General features: G+C 36.6%; 1 protein-coding gene across 6 annotated transcripts in view; it reads right to left on the bottom strand.

Moving 5' to 3' along the window:
• trim33 (tripartite motif containing 33) overlaps positions 1–21,534 on the bottom strand; it is a 72,254-nt gene that overhangs the window by 33,616 nt on the left and 17,104 nt on the right. For all 6 annotated transcript variants that reach the window (NR_164678.1, XM_012964169.3, XM_018091318.2 and 3 more), the window contains exons 2-3: positions 17,306–17,424; positions 7,940–8,087 (exon numbers count right to left, since the gene is read on the bottom strand). Coding sequence is in view for 5 of the 6 variants with exons in the window: in XM_012964169.3 (XP_012819623.2) it covers positions 7,940–8,087; positions 17,306–17,424 (267 nt within the window). In the remaining variant the exon portion in view is untranslated. The remainder of the gene's footprint in view (positions 1–7,939; positions 8,088–17,305; positions 17,425–21,534) is intronic.

The raw sequence follows: 21,534 nt of genomic DNA, 5'->3' as shown, positions 1-21,534 counted from the left end.
ATAAATCCAAGGATGTTTATGGCTCATGTATTATTTACATATAGACATAATGATTTAACTTATGAGGAAGTATCTCAGATTTTTATTCTGAGAATTATGCATTAGTGATGAGCAAATTTTTTTGCCAGGCATGGATTTACATCAAATTTCCGTTTTGTTTTGCAAAAATTTGCCGTGAAAGTATACGACGCACTTCAAAAAAATCAGAGCAACAAACAGTTTGTAGATTTTTTTGTCCTTTTATGAATTTTCCAGCGAAACGGGACAGATTCGCTCATCCCTATTACGCATCCATTTTGATATATTTATAACAGCTTTTCTACAATAAGTACCTTGTGCTAAATGGAATAAAGTCATGTTGATGGTAAAACAGTTTTGCACTTCTTTAACCTTTTTACTGCCAACGACGTATGGGATACGTCGTGGCAGAAAAAGGGCTTAAATGCCAACGACGTGTCCCATATGAAGGCTTTCTAGCGATTACAGCCCCCCTGAGCAATGAGCCAGCCAGGGGGGCTGTCATGTGGGTCCTGCGAAGCAATCGTCGCAGGACCATCCTGGAAGCAGCAGACATGATCGCGTCTGCTGCTTCCTACTTCCCCCCATTGCCACCGCCCACTGGAGCCTGGAGGACAGAGGCGATCGGGTGCTTCAGGACAGGTAAGGTGTTGGGTTTTTTTTGTTTTTTTTTGCACTTACACACACACTTACATACATTTATACACACTTAAAGCACACAATTTAGCAGGTTTTTTTTTGTTGTTTTTTTTTTCATTTTTCACACTTTTATACACTTATTTACACTCATATACACACTTACACATTGTCACACAACTTTTACACATGTACACACATGTATACACAAACACTGTGTTTTTAGTTTCTTTTACCTAAATTTATTTTGGCAGCGTGACTATTGGATCAGATATTCTGACCACTAATTACACTGTCATGTGACTTATTTTGTTGTTTCACTGATTTGCACAATTTTTGTGGTTTTATCACATTTTATCCCTGTATAAGTGTTCCTAATCTGTTTTTAGCATAGCTTTGCCAGGTGCAACATTGGTGTACAAAAATAACTTTACCTATTTTGAATTCATCAGAATGTGTACTTTCCAAAAATATATGTTTTTCTGGGGGTGTCTGTATAGTAAGGGGGGGGGGGGGGTTTACTGCACATAATACGCTGTCAGGGGGCTCTGTGCAAAAGCTGAGTTGGCAGGCGAGAAATCCATATGCGCTATTTTCATTTTGGGGTCAGTGCTTACTGCAGACTTTGGTATATCTATGCATATTGGGCATCAAACTGTTCAGTAGACCTTAGGTGTTCCTATTTGGGGTGACTTGCCATTGTACGCAAGAAATTGTGTGAGATAAATGCAGCAAATTTCAACATTTTTAGGCAATTTTCTGAAATGTCATAAAAACCAATAAATTTAGGAAAGCTCTGCAGATTGGTACTCTGGTGTAGAAAGGACTCTTTACCCTTATTGGATTTGTCAGAATGTGTACTTTCCAAAAATATATGGTTTTCTGGGGGTCTCTGTATAGTTAGGGGGGTTACTGCACATAATATACTATCAGGGGGCTCTGTGTGCAAAAGCTGAGCTGGCAGGCGAGAAATCCTTATGCGCTATTTTCATTTTGGGGTCAGTACATACCGCAGACTTTGGTATATCTATGCATATTGGGCATCAAACTGTTCAGTAGACCTAAGGTGTTCCTATTTGGGGTGATTTGCCTTTATCAAGAAATTGTGAGAGATAAATGTGGCAAATTGCAACATTTTTATGCGATTTTCTAAATGTCATAAATCTGCAAACCTAGGAAAGCTTTACAGCTTGGTACTTAGGAGCAAAAAGAAATGTTTACCCATTATAGATTCGGGGGGGATGTGTACTTTCCAAAAATGACTATCTGGGGTGAGTGTACTTTTTTTGTAGCATTATCCCACATAAATGTGTTGATTTTGCAGAAGCTGAAATGATAGATCATATGGGGCTATGTTCCCACTGGGGCCCCTACATGCCACATACTTAGGTAAACCTATACATATTGGGCATCAAACTGTTCAGTGGACCCCTGGCGTTCATATTTAGGGTGTTTTATCTTGGTACCTAACACTATGTGGGAGATAAGATGCTGCAAAGTGGAAGCTTTGAGGGGATTTTTGGAAATGTCATCAAAATTGCTAACTTTAGAAAAGCTGTGCGGCTTGGTACTTTGGAGTAGAAAGACATGGGTACCCATTTTAAATTTTGGGGAATGTGTACTTTCCAAATATATATGACTTTCTGGGGTGAGTGTACTTTTTACTAGCTTTATCCCACATAAATGATGTAAATGTGTTGATTTTGCTGGAGCTGAAATAACAGAAATGATAAATCATATGAGGGTATGTTCACATTGGGGCCCCTACATGCCACATACTTAAGTAAACCTATACATATTGGGCATCAAACTGTTCAGTGGACCCCTGGCGTTCATATTTAGGGTGTTTTATTTGGTTACTTTATGACCTGTAGGAGATAAGATACTATAGACTGGAAGCTTTGAAGTGATTTTTAAAAAAAAAAAATCACAAATTTTGATAAAAACCAATAATTTTAGGAAAGCATTGCGACTTGATAGTTTGGAGTAGACAGACAGTTGTGCCTATTCTGTATTCCCCAGAATCTGTTCTTTCCAAAAATGTACAATTTTCTGGGATAAACCTTCTGTTAGTGGAATTTTTGGCCTTGAAATCTAAAGTATGCAGCTTTCTGGAGCAGTGCTTTGGAAATTTGGTAGTGTACTGCTGGGAGTTTTTGACCTATACAAGTGAGAAATCTCCATAAAACTATATATATTTGGTATTGGCACGTTCAGGAGACATGGGACTTTCCAAATCAGTTGTATATTCGTGCATAAACTAATTTTTGTTTCTAGTATGTGTGATTATATTATGGAAAATTTGATTTTTTTTTTGCATTTTTAGACATTTAGAAGCCTATATCTTGTTACAGAATTGGAATTACACAAAAATTCTACCATATTTTGAAAGCTTAGGTTGTTCTGAAAAAAAACAATATATTGGTTTTCCTGGGTAAACTAAAAGTCCCCCCGAGGAAAGGCCCCTAAAGTGAAACAGTGAAAAATGTTCAAAAACTGTCTGGCAATACAAGTTCCGCTTTGACCAAAACGGCTGTCTGTAAAAGGGTTAATGGTTTAATAGTTTAAGGTATGCTGTTCCATAACGAAAATGCTCCTTTATCCCTGGCGACCAAGCCTCAAGTTTCTCTTTATATTTGTCTAAAGATATGAATGCAAAGTGTTAAGTTTTGTTTTTGCTAGCTTTTATAAACCGCCACACAGATAGAACACATCAGCATGGCCAAATTCTACCAGCTTTGTGGACTGAAGAAAAGCCACAGAACTACCTTACTCTATTACATGTTAAAGTCAATTAGGAGGCTGAAAAAGACCTGTCCTGAGAATTTACTGGCCAGGCTGAGGTTGCCAAATATACCAACAATATTGATATATTTGACTGGAAGCATAATTAGGTGAAGGAACATGTTAGGAATGAGTTACAGATCTATGTCAAATATCTCTTAAAGGAGAAGGAAAGGTAAAAACTAAGTAAGATTTATCAGAAAGGTCAATGTAAATACAGCCATAAGCTCTCACAGAAAAGCTGCACTGAGTCCTCTATCAAAAGAAACACAGGATTTCTTGTCTCCTTATTTGTAAACATGTTCTTGGGTATCTGACTTCCTCTCAGAAAAATTATTCATACCTGGGGCCAGAGTCGGGCCAGAGTCTGCCCAGTTCTCTCCTCTCTCCTGTTCCCCCCTCCCATAAGAACTCATAAAACTCACTCCCCCCACCCTTAGGAATGTGTGATCTGAGCTACAAAGGCTAGAGTTGCAAGCAGGAAGCTACTTAAAAAGGCAGCTGCAATCTTAAATAAACAGAGGGAGCTTTCAGGGGGTTTTTACTCAGGTATAGTAAAACTTTCTGCAGAAAAAATACAGTGTTTTAGGTGGCACCTATGTGGCGAATCTATTGGCAGTAAAATGCCAAAATGACTTTCCTTCTGCTTTAACAGTCCCTATATACCAAGCCATTTGCCGTTTGGCAACATCACCGTTTCAGGCTGCATTCAGTATTACTGTAAAACAACTTATGGCTTCTCATTGGCTGGGGCCTTATATTAAAATGACTGTTTAACTGCTTTTCTATTTTGCATCTCTAACAAAAAAAAGTAAAAGGGTCAGTAATGACCAACAACCAGATTAATTTTTAGCATGGATTTTTTATTACTATTAATCTGAAAATCTACAAAAAAGAAAACACCGGGAGAGTTCCAATTCCAACATTATAATTCAAGTGGTCACCAACAGTTAATTTCAGAATTACCAACTGATTAGCAAAAAAGATTCAGTACAATGTAGCTACAGACTTGGAGGTCATAAAATTCCCTTTACATACAATAGTAAGGATTACATGCTTTAACAGTGTTGCCCCAAAACAATTCTTCCATTTAGGGGGGGGGGGGGGGATGAAAACTAGCCAGGTGGGGGGTGCAAAAAACAGTATTAAAGATTAAAAAATTTTTGAGACTTCATGTTGAATTTGAGAAGAAATTGTTTTTTGCAACCTCTAGCATTTTTAAATAGACCACTTTTGCCTAAACGGTTTTCTTTTAGACTGATTGCCTACTTTGTTTGAAAGATGCAATAAGATATAAAGACAAAATATATATTGAAGATCATCATCTAGAACAGGGCATTTTCTTTAATCCAATATAAATAGAAGCAGAAGTTAACTGTCATCAAAAAAGTCAGGAGGTGAGGTTTGCCCTTTATTTGAAGGTCATTTTTAAGATCAAGTACAGCAAACTGTGGGTGTAGAATAATTTCTAAATGAATAATGTCTCTTATAAATGTCCAAATTATTTTCCCAAGTAATCTAATAATCGGACATGTTATTGTAATGGATAATATATATTATGTTTATGTTTTTGCATGATTGATATCTTAAGAGAATCAGAAGACTAAGAAAATAAAGTGCTATAACCAAGATGGATGAGCCTAAATTGTTGGTCTCTCCAAGACCATTTTTATAGTTCTGCATGACTATAAGGAGATATAGAAATGATTTTTGTATCTAAAAACAATGACCAGTTTTCCTCAGATTTATCTAAAAGGCAATAATCTTTGTAAGATTAGAGTGAATAGGAAACTACAGGAATTATATTTAATTGACACAGAAATTATGTTTATGTAGGGATTCCTATATTTTTTAAAAACTGAAAAATAAATGTTTTCTTCCATTTATATGATATCTGACCTCATTCTTTTGGGAAAACTCCCCAAGTAAAATGGGAAAAGGAGGTGAAAGGTTAAATTTGCGGAAATCAGGTACTTAGAGGCCACCACAAAAGTTTTGACCTTCACAATTTTTCAAAAAATTTTTTTTTTTTTTTATTCTGCCAGATTAAATGTACAGTTTGGTCTATTTGTGTTTATATCTGCATGCTTTAACCTTAATGGAAAATATGGAACACAATACGATATCATTGGTAACATTAACATCTTGAAAAAAAAATGCCATCCTTCCCATTTATTTAAGTGGGCTGTTCATCCATTTTTTACATAAGGAAATTGTGGACAGGATCACTGGAGAATAAATTAGGGAGCATTCTAGATAAATCAGGTGTGACTGACATTCTAAGATCATTAAGCAGCTGTTTTGGAATTCTTTAAAGGAACAGTTCAGTGTAAAAATTAAACTGTGTAAAATGGATAGACCGCTAAAAAAATAAAAAATATTTACAATATACCGTATATACTCGAGTATAAGCCGATCCGAATATAAGCCGAGGTACCTAATTTTACCTAAGAAAACTGGAAAAACTTATTGACTCGAGTATAAGCCTAGGATGGGAAATGCAGCAGCTACTGCTAAGTTTTAATAATCAAAATAAATACCTATAAAATTACATTAATTGAGGCATCAGTGGGGTATATGTTTTTCAATATTTATTTCAAAGAAAAACAGTAAACTAGCTCTGTAAGCGGAGAAGAGGGTCAACAAAAACAATATGATTACTACCCCACGCTCATTGCACATTGGCAAACTGGCAGCAGACCCGGTCCCTGAGGAGATGTAAGGGGAAATAAGTATTGCTAGTGGGAGCCTAGGCCAGGGCACTGGGGGGTCTGGTTGAAGGTGGCCTAATTTGCACACAAAGGAGAGAGGGTGCTAATCTAGAGGGACCCATGGCACCTGCCTCGAGTATAAGCTGAGGGTGCTTTTTCAGCACATTTTCGGTGCTGAAAAACTAGGCTTATACTCGAGTATATACAGTAGTTAGGCAAAAATGTAATATCTATAAAGGCTGGCGTGGGAAGATATCTATCAGCATAGCCAGAACTCTACTTCCTCCTTTCAGCTTTAGGGGGAGCCATGTGGGACATAACTGTTCAGTTTGTGAGCACACAGGTCATATTTTAATGCAAACTAACTGAACAGTTATGTCCTATATGGCCCCACCCTCAACTCACTGATTGGTTACTGACTGCTTAAAGAGCTGTAAAGGAAAGGACTGAAAGTAGATCTAATGTAAAGCGTTGAATCAGGCACAATGCCTGGCGCCTACACACCAATATTACAACTAAAAAAATAAATCTGTTGGTTTAGGAATAACATTTTAAATGGTAGCGTGAATAATTTGCTATGTAAATAGCACAATTTAGAAATAGAAAGTTCACCATAAAAATCATAACAGAATCCCTTTAAGGAAGCACAAAGTACAATTCCTTTTTACTTATCTACCAAGGCTATAACCAGGCAGCACATTTAGTTAATGTATGTGCAGTTTTAAGGGTATGATCCTGCAATCCTAAATTCTGCAGGCATCTAACTGCATATATGGAAATTTATGAAAACATTTTGTGAAAAGCTGTGCAGAAATCTCTCCAGTCCCATTTCTGATTTAGATACAGGTAAAGGATCCCTTATCCGGAAACCCGTTATCCAGAAAGTTCCAAATTATGGAAAGGCCAGCTCCCATAGACTCCATTACAAGCAAATAATTTTAAAAAAAATTTCCCTGTAATAATAAACCAATACTTTGTAATTGATCCCAGCTAAGATATAATTAATCCTTATTGGAGGCAAACCAAGCCTATTAAGTTTGCTAAAAATAATTTCAATATTGAATAAACCTAAGTTAGGGAGATCCAAATTAAGGAAAGATCCCTTATCCGGAAAACCCCAGGTCCCGATCATTCTGGATAATAGGTCCCATACCTATACTAATAAACTTGCATGAAATCACAACAACATGGTATAACCCCCCATGGCATGAGTTTAATAAGCATATCAACTTAAAAAGCGACCATATGTGCATGCCCTATGCAATAGCAAGGATCCCAGCTGTTAGCCTTATATTAAACAAAGCTGGAAAAACAGAACCCAGAACTGAAGGTTGTTAACAGGTATCTCAGGGGAGAACCATATAAATTCCCTCTTCACAAGCTGTTGGTCTTTCCTTCTTATTTAAAAGGGGCACTATACCCTCTTGTTCAACATGAGCTCAATGAATAGGACTTGTGATGATCATTATTTTTTTTAATCATGAAAAATCTATTGTTTTGTAGTTTCCTGAGCAAAACAGGGCAAACAAGGAAACTGAAGCTATTTCAAGTTTGGTTCTTGCAAGGTGGATAATTAGATTATCAGTGCATGGATAATCCCTCCACATAATGGGCATGGAAATCTAATTACCTACCTCACAAGAACCAAACTTGGACTAGTTTTCCTGTTTCAGCACAAACCCTAATTATTACAACACATGTTGAACAAGGGGACATACAGCCTCTTTAATGTGACATATTTCATATAAACTGTAAAATAAATAACAGCTTTCACACAAGTTACTTCTTACCTGAGGATACATCTTCTTTCTTCGTTATTATGTGGTCTTTTGTGAATTTAACCCTTTGATGGGCTTCTATGCATGTCTTGCAGAGCCATTCTCCACATTCCACACAAAACCCAACCGCACTTGCATTATCTTCACAACTTGTACAAACCTAGAAGTAAATAGAAGACAAATACATTAAGGTTAGAAATTTCAAAAACTAAATTTATCCGCTCTTAAATTAAATCTTTACTGTGTAATTTATGACTTACAGAGGATGTCAACACAAAAACTTAATGTAGCCTAATTTTAGAAAATGTAATTCTAAAGAAACTTTCCTATATACATTCACTATGCAATTGCAATTGTTTTAATGTTACATGTAAAGTAATGCCTACAAACTAAACACAAACCTGCATGTTGGATGGAAATGGCCAGTGCATGAGTAGAATATGAGCAAAGAAAAAAAACGGGGAGGCATGCTGCAAATTATTTTCAATACATAGGGTTCAGATTTGGTTTGGTCAATCTGTGATTGGGTGCACACCTAGCAAGAGGCAGCCCTGTGCTCATTATGTGCATGACGTCGCATTAGTAGACTCAGAAAGTTTGTTAGAGAGAACCGCTGTGGAATGATGTCCTTCAGATGAAAAAGCCATAGCTTACAGCAGCTAGGAGACCCAGAATAAATGCCAATAATTGGTTTGGGGGGAAAGCCTGCTTGCTTTCTAAAAAATAGTCCTGTAAGCCCTGTCTGAAGGTAAGTTAGGGTAACAATTTAGCTGGATATTTACTGGGAGAAAACGGCAGGACAACAGAAACACAAAGAGGGACTCTAAACACTGAACAGTTAAACCTTTAAGTCAAACATTTATTTATAAAGTGCCAACATATTCCGCAGCGCTGTATAATAAGGTTTGATCACAAAAGGAGAACACTGTAATGTTAAATGAAGGAAGGAAAGTCACAATCGCTGGGGGGTGCCAAAATGCACCCGGAGTGTACAAGAGCCAGCATTTCTCTTCCTCCTTTGGTCTTTGTGCACATGGAGTAGAGTGAAAATCTGAACTGTAACAAAAAAGAAGGCTTTATCACTTAACTACGCAAGCGCAGGCCCTGGGATTACTGCGAAAGGAGAAGGAAGGAAGAGATTGCTTGCATGCATTAAACCCAGGCACCAGCAGTTTTCCCCTAACACCAGTACTGGCTGGAGGTTTCAGGTAAATGATTACAGTCAGAGGGGGGTGCCTAACATTTGGCACTCCCTAGTCATTTAGCCTTTCCTTCTCATTTAAAATATTATGTTCAGTCCAGTTTCCAAAAATATTGGGACAGAGTGTATAAATATAAAACAGATTACAATCATTTGCAAATCTTTAAATAATGTTATTTTATCCATAAAAACATGCTTATTTTGAATTGCATGCATGGAACACATTCCAAAAGAAAAAAAAAAAAAAAACCTGGTAGAACATCAACTTACCAATTGGCAACAGGTCTGTAACATGACCAGAACCAGAGAGACTGGGTCTCTCAGAAGTAAAGTTGGGGAGGCCAGATACTGCAACAATTTAAGACTTTTCCTCAACATAAAGAATTTGGGGGGTTTTCATCATCTACAGCACCTAATATCATTAAAAGATTTTGAGACTCCAGAGAAACCTCTGTACACAAGGGACAAGGTCAAAAGCCAATATGGTATGGCTGTGATCTTTGGGCCTTCATAAGGCCCTGCATGAAAAACAGACATGATTCTTTAGTAAAAAATCACTGCATCAAAACAGCATTTTCTGTGAACACATTTTGTTACTGCATTCACAAGCGCAAGTTAAAACTCTACCATGTAAAGAAACCATATACAAACATGATCCAGAAATACTGCTGACTTTCTCTGGGACTAAGCTCATTTTAAATAGACTGAGATGAAGTAAAAAACTGCCCTGTGGTCTCACAAATCAAAATTTGAAACACACTGGAAATCATGGATGCCGTGTCCTCTGGGCTAAAGAAAAGTAGGACCATCCAGCTTGTTATCAGCGCACAGTTCAAAAGCCACCATTAATGATGGTATGGGGGTGCATCAGTGCATATAGTATGGGTAAGGAAAGGCACCTTTAATCCAGAACAATATATACAGGTTTTGGAGCAATGTATGCTGCCACCCAGCCATCTTTTTTTCCCCAGAGAAGACCCTGTGTGTTTCAATGCCATATCGCATTTTGCATGTATTACAACAGCATGGATTCATTTTAAGAGCCTGGATGCTAAACTGCCAAAACAAATAGCACTGTGCATGGTCTTCCGTGAAAAAAAAGTAATTCATTTCTTGCAGCTACCTTCCTTTTAAACCTCTCAATAATATTATGACGATGCACATTAAAATGAATGCAGGTACCATGCTCCAATGTAGCAAATACTAATAAAGTGCTCACTGCCATTTCCTCCACTGGCCCCACAGTATGTAAACTCTAAATATGCATTTCGCATGATAAACATGTATAAAAAATGCAGAAAGAGCCCCCCTTTAAAACAAAAATTGCTGAATCTTATAACCGCCTACTTACTCTGATTTAAAGACAGAAGCTTCCAGTGTGTCTATCTCTGCAGTTATTCCTTTATATTTGCAGCCCAGCCCTGACACACATTGAAAACATTTGGCGCATTAGGAAAGGAAAAATACAACAAAGGAGACCCGAACTGTTGAGCAGCTAAAATCCTATATCAGGCAAGAATGGGGCAACATTTCCCTTTCAGAAGTACAGCAATTGGTCTCCTCAGTGCCCAAACAGTTTCAGAGTGTTGTCAAAAGTAGAAGTGATACAGCACAGTGGGAAACATGCCAACCTTTTTTGAAAGTGTGTTGCTGGCAAATTGAAAAATAAAATATATTTTTTTTAAAAATCAAATTTTTCAGTTTTATCATTTAATGTTATCTTCGTCCTATTTATAATTAAATACAGGTATAGGATCCCTTATCTGGAAACCCATTATCCAGAAAGTTCAGAATTATGGAAAGGCCATCTCCCGTAGATTCCATTATAAGCAAATAATTCTAATTTTTAAAAACGATTTCCTTCTTCTCTGTAATAATAACAGTACCTTGTACTTGATCCCAACTAAGATACAATTAATCCTTATTGGAAGCAAAACTATCCTATTGGGTTTAAATGATTTTTTTAGTAGACTTAAGGTATGGAGATCCAAATTACAGAAAGATCCCTTATCCAAAAAGCCCCAGGTCCTGAGCATTCTGGATAACAGGTCCTATACCTGTACAAAGTTTACATGATTTACATGATTTACAAATCATCACATTCTGTTTTCACATTTTAAACAATGTCCCAACTTTTCTGGAAATGGGATTGTAAATTATTTAAGGAAAGGTAAAAAGTAAGTAAGCACAGTTCTCTCCTGCTCCCCCCCCCCCCCCCCCCCCCATAAGAATTCACAAAAATCTCTCCCCCCACCGTTAGCAAGCTGTAATCTGAGCTATAACGGCTAGACTGCAAACATGAAGCTATGAACACCAAGCTAAAATGGCAGCTGCAATCAGAAAAAGCTTCAAGGGCTCTTTACTCAAGTATGATAAAGCCTTCTGCAGAATAAATATAGTATTCTTGGTGGCACTAATGTGGCAAATCTAGTGGCAGTAAAATGCCAAAATGACTTTCCTTCTCCTTTAATGTAACATGTAATTTATTAAGCCATGTTTAGTATGTAACATTATGACACAGCTGACAATCATTTCTCCTTGATGCAATAGTAGTACTGGGTGTTATTTGAATATGCAAGGCTTCATTTGGAAGTTCTAACCATTTGTAAGGCACCGGATCAACACAGCAGCTCTGCTTTGATAAGATATTTTTGGCTTAATTCCCTCTTTGCAAATCTGGAGGAAACAAGTGCTAACTCCCAGGACAGGACAGGGCAGAGATGGAGAGACAGATATGCAGTAATAAACAAGCTGTATGCATGTTTAATAAAACCCTGGTCCACTCACACAGCAGCCCTCAATGGAAATGGATAGCAGCAGTACAAAAAGTACTTAAAAAAAACTAAAAACAAAAGCTAATGGCCAAAGTCCCATCTAAAGTCATGCTTTTTTACCATCTTCTTTGTAACATCTTTTTAAGAATATTAATGCGTGTGAAGTTTTTTTAAATGGTCACAATTATCTGAAAGTTTATATTTGAAATGAATGCTTTCAGTAAACCTTGTGGCTCAAAAGTCTGGGAAATATAAAATCAGAATATTATCTTAAAAATAGACGCAAAACTGTTGCTTTACAAGATAATTCTGTTCCTAAAAGCTGAAAGTGAAAGGACAAAGAAAAAGAGGATGTGACTGCCTGATCATTCAGTAGATTTCCTTGAAGGACACATCCGGTCACATTCCATTTTAATTTTTTTTTTCACAGGGGTAGCAGTCTTTGTTTTTAGAAGTAATATGTATTTACTAATGAAACATAGAACCACAATGTTCTGAGCAATGTTTAAATATTCTCCTTTATTTAAATTAACATTCTAATTTTTGTATGTTTGTAGTTAATTTGGCCAGATCAGTTGCACTTCCATTGTATTTGTATACTTTATTTAGCCTTGGAGTGCTCCCACAACCCCTTTTTGTGCATTCTAATTAAAAGTAGGTGCTTGCCCACAACAAAGGTAGATTTTGCATTTGCCATATTGTTTGATTCAGCCTACATATTTATAAACTTCAAATGAACTGCATCGCCTACATAGTGTCACTAGATGGTGCTATTCACCTGAAATGTTTGGTGAATGCTTCCGACAAGTTGAGCTTTATTGCATATCCCAATTACAAGCAGAAATTTAAAGAAGCAATGTTTTTTAATATTTTGCTTAAAGGGGTGGCTCACCATTATGTTAACTTTTAGTATGTTATAGAATGGCCAATTCTAAGTAACTTTTCAATTGGTCTTTGTTATAGTTTTGGAATTATTTGTCTTCTTGCAACTTAGCAGTTTTTAAATGGGGGTCACTGAGCCAAGCAGTAAAAAAAAAAAAATTATATATAAAAAATATATATATTGCTCTGTGAGGCTACAGTTTTATTGTTACTTTTTGCAACTTATTTTTCTATTTAGGCACTCTCCTATTCATATACCAGTCGATCATCCAAACCACTCCCAGGTTGCTAAGGTAACTTGGAACAGAAAATCAAATAAATAAACTGCAAATTATAAAAAATGAAGACTAATTGCAAATTATCTTAGAATATCACTGTCTACACTCAAAGATGAACAACCCCTTTAAGTTGAAGTGCAGTTTCGCCTTTCCATAAGAATAGCAAAGGCATGTCTGTTTACTATGCACGTTTGAACCCAAGAGCTCTGTGTAGTTGTGCATAGTAAACAGACATATGTGCACTATTCTCTTGGTGGATGGGAGCAGAAGACAGTCAGTGGCTGTTTAGAATTAGTTGGGATGCATACAGAGTGGATTTGCCTGATGAGAGAAATTTATGGATAATAATATATATAAATATATATAAATAAAATATATATATATATATATATATATATATATATATATATATATATATATATATAAATAAAATATATATATATATATATATATATATATATATATATATATATATATATAGTTTTATGGAGATTTCTGGTACACTACCAAATTTCCAAAGCACTGCTCCAGAAAGCAGCATACTTCAGTTTTTATGGATTTTTTAATCCCAGAAAATTATACATTTTTTAAAAGAACAGATTCTGGGGAATCCAGAATAGGTAAAACAGTCTGTCTACTCAAAACTACCAAGTTGCAATAGCTTTCCTAAAATTAGTTTTTTTTATCAAAAATTTTGAAATTTATTGAAAAATTGCTTCAAGGTCTAAAACATCTTATCTCCTACAGGTCATAAGGTAACCAGATAAAACACCCTAAATATGAACGCCAGGGGTCCACTAAACAGTTTGATGCCCAATATGCATAGGTTTATCTATATATCATTCCATGTATGGAATGCAAGGGCCCTGTAATGAAAATACCCCTATATGCTCACATGTTGCATCAACTCATTTACATGATTTTATGTGGGGAAAAAAGCTACAAAAAAAAAAGTAAGCTCACTCCAGTAAGACATATTTTTGGCAAATACACATGCCCCTGAATTCAAAATGTTAACCATGTCTTTCTACTACAAAGTACCAAGCTGCAAAGCTTTTCTAAATTTGGCCATTTTGATGACATTTCCAAAAATTACCTCAGTACTTCCACTATGCAGCATCTTATTTTCTACAGTCATTAGGCAACACCCTAAATATAAAAACCCCAGAGGTCTACTGACCCTAAATATAAAAACCCCAGAGGTCTACACAGATGCTCACTGTACATAGGTTTATCAAAGAACATGGCACCCCAAAATATACCTTTTGCACACAAATTTCATGGCTTACCTTTTATCCAATTCATAAACACACCACAGTTTTATGTGGGGTGGCCCCTAAAAACCATATATTTTTGGAAAGTACATTCAGACAAATCCAAAATAGCTGAATATTTCTTTCTACCTCAAGCTTCCAAATAGCAAAGCTTTCCTCAATTTAGCGGTTTTGACAGCATTTCTGGCAATTGCCTAAATATGTTGCAATTCGCCCATTTCTCTTGCACATGTTCAACATACTAAAGCAAATCACACCAAATATGAACACCTAAGATCTAGTGAACAGTTTGATGCCCAATATGCATAGATATACCAAAGTCTGTGGTATGTACTGACCCCAAAATGATAATAGCGTATATGGATTTCTCGAATGCCAACTCAGCTTTTGCATTCAGAGGCCCCTGACAGTGTATCATGTGCCGAAAGACCCCCCTGACTATACAGAGACACCCAGAATAGCATATATTTTTGAAAAGTAGACATTCTATTGAATTCAAAATCAGTAAATATATCTTTCTACACCAAAGTACCACATGGCAAAACTATGCTAAATACAGATCAGGAACAGATAGAGGGATAAAAATGCAATAAAACCACAAAAACTGTGAAAATCAATGAAATAAGATAAGTCATACTACAGCGTAATTAGTGGTCAGAATATCTGATCCAATAGTCACAATGTCAAAATAAACATTTTTTTAGGGAAAAACAAAGCGGTAAAAATAGTAAATTTAAAAAAAAAAAGTGTTGGTGAGTGTTTGTGTATACATATGTGTACACATCTAAAAATTGTGTGGCAGTTTGTGTGTATATGAGTGTTTAGAAGTGTATAGAAGTGTGCAATGCCCCCCACATTAAGCTGATATGTTTGTAAAGATACACATGCTTACAATTAAGCATTATCAAATACATCTTACTACTCCATTCTGTTTTATCCTTGCCAAAATTAGCAAGTTTTACAAAATCTTAAAACCAAAAAAAAAAAATGGAAAACTTCCTCTCTCGTTCTATAGTATAAACAACAACTTCCTCTTCCTCATTCTTTGGTATAAACTAAAACTTCCTCTTCCTCATTCTTTGGTAAAAACTAAAACTTCCTCTTCCTCATTCTTTGGTATAAACTAAAACTTCCTCTTCCTCATTCTTTGGTATAAAGGTGAAACATCACATGCTTAAATGGCAGGACCCCTTAAAGGGGTTGTCCTTCACTTTTAGTATGATGCACAGATTATTATTCTAATTTGCAATTGGCTTGATTTTTGTGTGGTTTTTTTTTTAATTAAGCTCTTTATATAGCAGCTCTCAAGTTTAGAATTTCAGAAGCTATATGGTTAATACAGTACAAATTAACCCTAGCAAACAGGTATTGACTTGCATGAGAGACTGGAATATAAATAGGGGAGGGCCCAAACAAAAAGACAGTAGTAAAAAGTAACTATTATAATAAAACTGTAGCTTCACAGAGCAAGATTTTTGACCATCATTTGAAAGCTGGACAGAGGTAGAAAAAGACAAAAAATTAAATAAAACCTATAAAAATAAATGAAGATCAAATGAAAAGTTGCTTAGAATTAACCATTCTGTAACACACTAAAAGTTAATTCAAAGGTTAACAACCCATTTAACATAGCTATAGCATAGCGATATAAAATGATATATTTCATGCAGACAATCCAAAATGAAAATAGTGCATTTATATTTTCATGGCTGATGATTCAGATACTGCAAACAAAGCACAGCCTGATATTTACATGAAGGAGACGCTTCCAGTAAGTTCACCCAAGAAAACCACCATATAAGTATGACAAATTTGATTTGCATTGATTTTTGCACTAAATGTCGAAGAAAGCGCCTTGTTTTTCAAGATTTACTAATAAAAATCTGAATCCGTCAGTGAGCCACAGTCAAATGTAAAACACAAGTAGTGCTGGGCGGTATACCGCCATATACCGAATACCGTTTTTTTTAAAAAAAAAACTGATATTCATTTTTTTAATACCCCCATACCGGTGTATCGTGTTGCGTCACGTACGCACGGGGCGCAACCCGAAGCGGCAACAGAAGCGGCACGGGCTGCATCGCTGGCCTGGAGCTGGCCAGCTTGCTGTATGGTGGGCTGTATGGGGGGGGGGTGCTTATAAATAATAATCCTAATTATAAGCAGCCAATGGTGCCCCCCAGGCTATGGCCACCTTTCTGTCGCTTTGAACATTTGGACTGGTTTGCAAACTATTTAGGGGCCCTGGCCACCAATGTTAACTGGAAAAAAAAATACCGTCAAATTCCGTGACACCGATATAATTTTTAAAAATACCGTGATATAAATTTTTGGTCATACCGCCCAGCACTAAACACAAGCATCATAAAAGTTCATGTAGGTGCCAAATAAGGGCTAAGATTGGCTATTAGGGAGCCTCTATGCACACTATCAGCTTACAGGGGGCTTTATTTGGCAGTAAATCTTGTTTTTATTCAATCAAAACTTTCTTCCAAACCAGAGATTCAAAAACAACTACCTGCTTTAGGGCCCACTGGGAGCAACATTTTTATTCTAATTCGAATAAACTTGCATATCGAATGTTTGCTTATTTTAGTAAAAAAAAAAAAAAAACTTGAAAATCTTGAACTGAAAATATGGCTTTGTCTAGAACAACTCCCACTGACTTCTCCATGAACTTGCATGCCAAATTTTTACATTCGAGTTTCTGTATTTTTTTTTTCCCTTTAATACAAGACAATCAAGTTTCTTAACAATAATTCCAATTCGAATATAGCATTAATAAACTTGAATCATTAAAAAAAAAAAAATCAAACTCCAGCATTGATTTATCACCCCCCGAATGTGGTATGTCCAAGACGAAGAAGAAGAAAACAACTCTGTCGTGATTAACAAGTTTTATTATTTAAAGCAGTCCCCCTTTAAAAGCAGTTTAAGAAAAAAAAGACAATAATAAATGAATGCCGTACCTGTTCAGACTTTTCATCTGTGCTGCTTGGTACTTCTGAAGTGTCTTTTACAAAATAGTTATCCACTAGATCAATCTGCCTGCATTCTTGTCTGCATACTGGGCACCTTATTACACCAACTGTATATTGGAAAAAGAAACAAAGTGAAACATTTTTAGTGCTATTATCTTGCAATAAAATATTTTATAAAATGCATGCACGCCAACATACTCAACAGTAATGTACAATAAATTGGTGTATGCAATGAACATACAGAATACATGAAGAGGAAAAAAAAAAAAAACAGATACCAGATGTTTGCTCAAAAGAGCACAAAAGGGGGCTCAAAAGGGGACCTGTCACCCAGACATAAAAAGCTGCATGAGTAATAAAAGTAATAATAATAAATGTCCTTTTCAAATTAAACATGAAACATTAAATTCCTTTTTTTAATTAACACATACACACCCATTATAAAGGCTTTTAAAAATCCCAGCTGTCAATCATATATTGCCTGCCCCACCCCTATGCCTTAGGCATAGAGGCGGGGCAGACAATAACTTTCCATTCAGCACTTGTTAGAATTCAACCCTCACTTCCCCCCTCCCTCTTCACCATCTAATTGTGTAGCCAGTGCATAGGTATCTGGACCCCCATTTTATCACATGATACAAAGCTTGCCTTAAAGGAAAAGTAAAGGTGGCCATACACAGGCCGACTATAGCTGCCGATATCGGTCCCTTGGACCGATTCGGCAGCTAATCAGCCCGTGTATGGGGAGAGCAGAGCGGCCTGGCCGACCGAGATCTGGCCTGAAATTGGCCAGATCTCGATCGGCCAGGTTAGAAAATCTGGTCGGATCGGGGACCGCATCGGCTCGTTGATGCGGTCCCCGATCCGACTGTCCCATTGCAGCCCACATAATCCGATCGTTTGGCCCCAGGGCCAAACGATTGGATTATTTTTTTTTTAACCTAAATGCTCCCCGATATCGCCCATCCGTAGGTGGGGATATCGGGGGAAGATCCGCTCGCTTGGCGACATCGCCAAGCGAGCGGATCTGCTCGTGTATGGCCACCTTAACACTAAAAATTTTTGAGTAAACAAATCTATTCTACCCTGTGTTCCAATAGTTGCCCTATCCTGCACACCATTTATTATTTTGAATGCTATTTTAGAAAATACCTGCTAAAACTTGGCTTTCGGTCATTTGAAATAAGGCGATACGGCAAAGCAGGGCAGAATCCACTATGCGACGATCAATTAATCGATCCTAGCCTTCCTTCTGTATAGGAAGGAGTCAGGCTAGGAATCGATCAGTGCCTCTGAAACCACTGCAACTAGCATCAGAATTTAATAACCCGGTAGCATCAGCTTTTTTAATCTCAATTTCTGCCTGATAATTCGCAACAACCCCTAAGCTTAGTTCCCCAACAGCTGCCCAGAGTGCGAGAGTGTGAGAGTTTTGCAGACACTTTCCAAGATGGGAGCCCCTGTGATAAGTTTGAAGTACTGGATAATTATCGTTATAAAGATGCTGAAACTTTAGGCTGGTGCAGTTAGTTAAGTTAGTTGACATTTTTAGGGTTTAGTTCTCCTTAAAGTTTAGCTTTATTTGGAAAGACACATATTTGCACAAATCTGTCCAACATCTGCCCAGTGCACTGGATACACTTTATGTCAGTGACTAAACAATTAACAGTGGTAAAATGAAAAAACAGCAGCACTCCGGAAATGTTGTAGAAAAAAGTGACTTTACTCAAGTGCACATAGCAACGTTTCGGGCTTAAACCAGCCCTTTATCAAAGTCACTTTTTTCTACAACATTTCCGGAGTGCTGCTGTTTTTTCATTTTATCCTGGATATTGTTTTACCCTGGCTGAGGGTTCAGCTTGCACCTGGGGCTACAACTAGCCGGTTTGTCCATTGTGTAGCACACCTTAATCAATCTGTAAACAATTAACAGTGGTGAGACATCAGATGGAAATAAAATTTGGTATATTTCTTTGTATTTATATATAGGCACCTGAAATAAATATTAGTCTTTTACTGCCATCATAAAAAAGTAAGTATTCTTTAAAAGGGTAAAAAACAACAAAAAAACAACACTTTGCTAGGGTTGCATTATGCAGTCCCTGAGCTTTCCACAACAGCTGGGACTGGGGTGATAACAAGCAGTTCCCCTATAATTATGCAAGACTAACATTTCCACTCACTGTAAGCAAAGCCACCTGCACACACCCAGCAGAAAAACATATTATATAATTTTGTGCTGACTAAGAGGACACATTTTGCAATGGCAAAATATAAAGACTGCTACAGGTATGGGATCCCGTTTACAGAAACCAGATATCAAGAAAGCTCAAAATTCCTTAAAGGACATCTCCCATGGAGTCCATTTTAAGCAAATATTTTTATTTATTTTTCACTGTAGTACCCTGCTCTTGATGGTAACTAGGCTGCAGAAATTCATATTGATGGCAAATCAGTTCTATTGGGTTTATATAATATTTCAATTATTTTTTATCAGACAAACAATATACCGCCTTTTTCAACATTGGTTTAATGAATAGGGCTTGTGCAGAACATACATTTTGCCTATTCTTTTAACTAGGAAATATCTATGGCTTTTGTTACTTTCTAAACCCAAGCATCAAAATAAAACCACCAGCCCACTGAGAAGCCTCTGATAAATAAAACCTGTTCCCCAACAACGGCATGCTCTACTTTTAGATAAAGAGCAGCTCATTATACAGGGGCTCAGTGACCAAACAGTAACACCAAAAAATGAAAACTTTTTAAAGTAAATGAAATATAATGTACTGTTGCCCTGCACTGGTAAAACTGGTGTGTTTGCTACAGTAACTCTACTATAGTTTATTTAAATACCCTGCTGTGTAGCCATGGGGGCAGCCATTCAAGCTGGATAAAAGGAGAAAAGGCACAGGTTAAATAGCAGATAACAGATAAAACACTATTGTATTATACAAAGTTTATCTGTTATCTGCTAAGTAACCTGTGCCTTTTCTCCTTTAAATGGCTGCCCCCATGGCTACACAGCAGGGTTTTTATATAAACTATAGTAGGGTTTCTGTAGCAAACACACCCGTTGTACCAGTGCAGGGCAATAGTGCATTATATTGGAATTTCTTTTATACACTTGAATTTTTTGATGTTACTGTTCCTTTAACCCTTGGAATCAAGGGCAACTGGATATCAGCAAAAGCCTTGGACAACAGGAATCTTGCTGATCAGATAGGATGGAAACATTTTTATCGAGCCCCTTCAAATTGGCAAAACATTCAGTAGAGAAAAACCAACAATCATAATTGTAAGGTGTATTGTAAGGCCACCTTCAAGGATAATATGCTGGGTGTCTTTAAGGGAAAGTATAACCCTGAACATTGCAGACCCCTATAACAATTGATAACATAAAACAGCCCATAGGGTAGACGCTACCTCATAAAAAACAATTTTCTCAAAAATATTTTTATTGGAATATACTATTTATTATTATTTACTTTAAGAATATTTTTAGTAGAATGTAATAACAAATTGCTATTTTAAATACTAAGGGCTGATCCCCTGGAATCATATTTACTTGACACACAAACAAACAAAGAGTACAGCCAATTATTGGACAAAGTTCAAAGTGCCCATACACCTTACAATTACGATCTTTACTTTCCAACTTCCTTATATGATGTCACGAATAGCACTGGCAGTGTGTCAGGTTCAAAATAAGCCACGCCCATTCCCTTCAGAAAACTGAAAGCATTGTTGGTGGTTTAATAAGATTTGGACATTGAAGGTGAACAACCCCTTTAAATAATTATTCTGAAGATATAGTCTTCCTTTAATTGCTCTTCCCTTTAAACATGTACTAAAGTGCATACATTCGAAACAAAATATTGCATATTGTGTATGTAACGAAATTTACATACAGGTGGAAGCACAGCAACAAACGTTTTGAAGCGTAGGGTCAGATTCTCGCCATTGGCCTTTAATTACAGGCTTTTTTAGGCTTTTTGACATCATTATACAGAGGGCCCTGCGGATAATGTTTATGAAATCTCTTGCCAGTCACTGGCAGAATCAGGAAGTGGTTCATTATCTAAGAGGAAATTAAAAAATGGTTTCATTTTCTTGGTTAGTGCAGAATTAAAAAAAAAAAAAAAAAAAAAAATTGTAGCACACACCCTAAACACTGAGCTCACTTTGAGAAAATATGTGCAATTTTACTTTTGTTT

The sequence above is a fragment of the Xenopus tropicalis genome, chromosome 2 (genome assembly GCF_000004195.4).
Source record: "Xenopus tropicalis strain Nigerian chromosome 2, UCB_Xtro_10.0, whole genome shotgun sequence".
Lineage (NCBI taxonomy): Eukaryota > Metazoa > Chordata > Amphibia > Anura > Pipidae > Xenopus > Xenopus tropicalis.
This window is presented reverse-complemented; position numbering and strand designations above follow the sequence as displayed.